The 4127-nt window shown below is 33.2% G+C and overlaps 1 protein-coding gene across 1 annotated transcript; it reads right to left on the reverse strand.

The window, feature by feature from the left end:
• Positions 1 to 502: 502 nt before the first annotated feature.
• Positions 503 to 3915, reverse strand: LOC145068357 (plant intracellular Ras-group-related LRR protein 4-like). Its single transcript, XM_079015313.1, has 5 exons — positions 3735 to 3915; positions 2572 to 3205; positions 1425 to 2338; positions 884 to 1065; positions 503 to 703 (listed from the first exon to the last, which is right to left on the reverse strand). The coding sequence occupies exons 2-4, from the start codon at positions 3185 to 3187 to the stop codon at positions 916 to 918; spliced, it is 1680 nt and encodes a 559-aa protein (XP_078871439.1). The 5' UTR covers positions 3188 to 3205; positions 3735 to 3915; the 3' UTR covers positions 503 to 703; positions 884 to 915.
• Between the last annotated feature and the right edge of the window lie 212 nt (positions 3916 to 4127).

Consider the following 4127-nt stretch of genomic DNA (forward strand, 5'->3'; position numbering starts at 1 on the left):
TTACAATAAAAATCTAATAGTAATTGACTTCTGGTATTATTTTTCAAATATATATTTGAAAGAAATATAATAGCACAAAATGTTTTTCCGGTAAAATAAAAAAACAAACCTAATATTTTAATGACAATAAGTTAACTTAAATAATATTCTAATTAGTCTGCAAAGTATATTAAAAATATGTAAAAAAAAAAAACATTGATTATTATATTATAACTACATAACATAAGGAATTGATCGATTATAAGATAATACAAAATAACAGACCAAGAAAAGGCATTATCATGGCTGCCAATTAAATCAGTTATTATTGCAAAGTGGTCCCCATATTTTCAATTATATGCCATTTAAAGTTCTAGGAAGTTAATTAATACTTTAAGGTACTCAATCCCCAATAACTAATTACGCTTCATGATTAAAAATTTAATATACCTTTGTCGTATCTATAGCAAATTATATATTTCATTCTTATTTATATATTTTGCTTATAAAGTAAGATCATATATGATTTCAAGAAATAAATAGATTATTGAAAATGAAGGATTATTCGATTTTAATTACATTGATTCACAAAAAGAAATAAAGAAATTAAATAACAAAAACATGATGTGATTCAAAAAAAAAAAAGACAATAGTCGGAAGGAGACAAACAGTATGTGAAGATCATCCATTAGCTTTGTTCCAGCCCATGGACAGCTCAAGTCTCCTGAATTTAGATAAGCAAAAGCATGTGATGAAATACCTCCCCTCTTTCCTTTTTATGTTTTTTTTTTCTAATTACTTTTAAAAAAAAAGGTTTAATAAACTCTGTCTTTAAATAAATAAACAAGAAACAACAACTGGGTCTTACTTATCACTTATTATTATATGTATTTAATTTATTTACCAATAAAAAAGATACTCCAAAAGGTGGTGTAATTATGTCTTTACATAGTCCATGGCATTCCGCTTGCGTTTGTTTGAACTTGAAAAGAAACACATTTGAGCCCATGATGATTTCTTCTGTTTCACTGGTTGCACTTTCACTTCCTTCTTCTCGTGGAGCTCGTTCATGTATTGTATAACAGCCTGCAAACGTTAAAGACAAGAAATTAGCAGTGTCATTTAATTACACAGGACAGAACAGAACAAGACAAGCTTTTTAGTGCTTTTGTGGGTATGTCCCACTAAAAGTTGTAATTTTTGTCTCATTGAAATCATCTCACCTTTTGGGCGGACAAAAAGACAAAAGGTCTGCAACTTTTTGCCCTTGCCTTTTGGGCGGACAAAAGGACAAAAAGTCTGCAATTTTTGTCCTAAGGACTGATGAGATCCATCATCAGTCCCGATACAACTTGTTAAGTTGTATCATGTCATGTCCTGTTATGCCGTGTTATGTTGTCCGGCATAACAGGACAATACAATAAGAATTAAAAATAAGTACTCACTTGAGCGCCGTTGTCAAGCACAGATAGCGGCGGTGAATCCAACGGATTCCCTTCTGCTCTCAACACGCGTAACTTCGACAACATACGGAAAGACTCCGGAAGCGTCTTTATTTGATTGTTACTCATATTCAACTCTTCCAAATTCTCAAGGTTCCCGATCGATCTAGGCAAAGATCTTAAATCCGCAAAATTATTACTAACATTAATCTTCACAAGCGAAATAGCAAAACACAAGCTCTCCGGGACCGATTCAAGTTCATTGAAACTAACATCAAGCTCCTTTAAATTCGTTAATGACGACATTGTAGTAGGCAACCTCCCGATGTTATTATAACGAACCGATAATTTCTCCAAAGATTCTATCTTTCCAACTGCTTCCGGAAGTGCTTTGAGTTTGTTGTAATCCGCAATAAGCTCTTTAAGTGAAGAGCATTGACCAATCATATGTGGGAGTTCTTCGATGTTATTCGTCTCGATGTTTAACTTTTGTAGGTTTTTGAGTGAACACACGGATTCGGGGAGGATTGAGAAGTTGTTGGAGCTTAAATCGAGGTCTTGGAGATGGATTAGTTGTCCGAAAGTCGAGGGCAAATTGGTCATTTGGTTGGCTCGGAGATCGAGGTAGATTAAGGAGAAGAGGTTTCCGATTGATTCCGGGAGTTCGGTGATTTTGTTGGAATGTAGATCGAGTTTTGTTAAGGAAGAAAGACCTCCGATTGATGAAGGTAAAGCAATGAGGCGATTTTCTGATAGATTAAGAGTGATTAAAGTAGATAACTTTCCTATTGAATCGGGAAGCCATTCTATTTGATCCATTAATTTGTTGCTAAGATTGAGTTCTTTTGCTCCTTTTTTGGAAGATACTTCAATGAGACTCGCAAGCTTTATGAGACTCAATTTCTCACCTTCTTGACCTACAAAATTAAATAAAAAAACGTCATTTGTAATATAAAAAATTCAAAATCGGATTATATTCAAGAAATAACAATGTACTTATATTCATTTGTTTATTATAGCATCCTACTTTCATTTCTTCCTATTAAATAATTGTAACATTCATTGTATTGTGACAAGAAGATTTAAAAAAATAAAAAAATAAATAAATTCATGATGATCTCATAAAACAGTAATATGGAAAGAAAATTACCAGATGTAATGGCAGGTTTTAGAGTTGAATCAACAATCATGGGCTTTGAAGCATCAGTAGATCGAATCTTCCTTCTGATTCCATCACCATAAGTAGTAGACTCCATCTTGCTCACATAACTATCATCTCTAGTGAACAACTCAGAAGAAACAGTTTTGGGTGAGTATGAGATTGAGTTGCTAAGATTTACACCAGAGTAAGAAGGTGGAGTTGTCAAAGGTGACAAGGTGGAGTTAACTGATTGGGTGGTAGTATTATTGTCATCACTGCCATTAGGAATAACACATCTGGAAGCTCTCTGAATCATTTCATCAAAGAGTATATGGTAGTTTTCAAGATCAAGCAATTTAATGGCTTCCCTTTTCTGTTCTATAGTGTGGAAATCGACTAAATGCTTTTGCATCTCTATCAACACATTGAATAGTTCTTCAGGAACATCTTTTCGCTTCTTTTGCTTAGCAATGGATTCCAGACGTGATTGTTGTTCAGCTTCTGCATTTCGGATCAGTATTTTTGCAGCTTCAATGTCTTCAATTCCAGGTCTCGGAGGAAGAGATCTATGAATTCTCATTATCTCTTCCACCACCTCGTCTGCTGATTTTGCTGAAGCTTCCATTTTTGCTACTCGTTTATCCTACAAAATTTACAGGAAACGTGTCAATTAAGATCCGTAAGATAACAAAATCCAAATCAAAAAAGCAATCCAGATACGATTACACTAAATGTACCAATTTTAGTAACAAAACTATATAGAAAGAGTAACGAATCTCATTTTCTTCTGAAAAAAACAACCGGATAAACTGAAATCACCGCTCAATACCATCGACGTTAATATATTAAGAAACAGAACCAAATTTTCGTTTTTGCTTCATGAACGTGGTTAATAATGTCTAGAAGAGCAACAATTTCATGAGATTTGTTTTAGAAAAACGAAAATGATACTTGAACTACATAATTGAGCAATTTGAAACAACAAAATTACGGAAGAGAAAAGAAAATCACGCAGAAAGACGTCATAAATTCAATAAGCCTCAAAGTTTCCGAAAACGAAACGGAATTAGTATCGGATATCTTTTATTATTCTTAGACCAAACTGAAATCTATCTACAAAAGTGAACCAAACAGTAATAGTAGTAAGTTGAATTGAAATTTTAGAAATTGACCTCGGAATAGTTTTCTTTTCAGAATCCGTTGAAAGGAGGAGCGGCGGCGGCTAGGGCGTTTTCACGGTGGAGAGAGAAAGTGAAAAGAGTCGGTGTTTTGGTTCGACGGGGAAATCAGATTGAGCAAAAGTGTGTGTGTGTGTGTGTGTGTTTTACATCTACACTGTAAATGTGATGTGTCTGATAATTTTGAGTTATATATATCTTCTCTCCTCCAAACTATTACTCTCCTTGTCCGGCATAAATAATCATTTAGAATTTATATTATATAAAAAGGATGTGCATTTAATTTATTTATTTTTCATTTTATATTCATGTTGTTATGTTTTTGTTTGACTATTTTATTCTCTAATAGATAATCCATGGTAGTTATAGTGACTGTTAAATAATTTA

Source organism: Lactuca serriola, chromosome 8 (genome assembly GCF_051521515.1).
Source record: "Lactuca serriola cultivar US96UC23 chromosome 8, Lser_US96UC23_V15, whole genome shotgun sequence".
Lineage (NCBI taxonomy): Eukaryota > Viridiplantae > Streptophyta > Magnoliopsida > Asterales > Asteraceae > Lactuca > Lactuca serriola.

Excerpts from the sequence above, each read along its gene's own strand:
- LOC145068357 (XM_079015313.1), bottom strand. The coding sequence starts at position 3,187 with ATGGAAGCTTCAGCAAAATCAGCAGACGAGGTGGTGGAAGAGATAATG. Across the intron at positions 2,339-2,571 it reads AAAACCTGCCATTACATCTG|GTCAAGAAGGTGAGAAATTG; the intron begins GTAATTTTCTTT and ends TTAATTTTGTAG. Across the intron at positions 1,066-1,424 it reads TGCTTGACAACGGCGCTCAA|GCTGTTATACAATACATGAA; the intron begins GTGAGTACTTAT and ends TAACGTTTGCAG.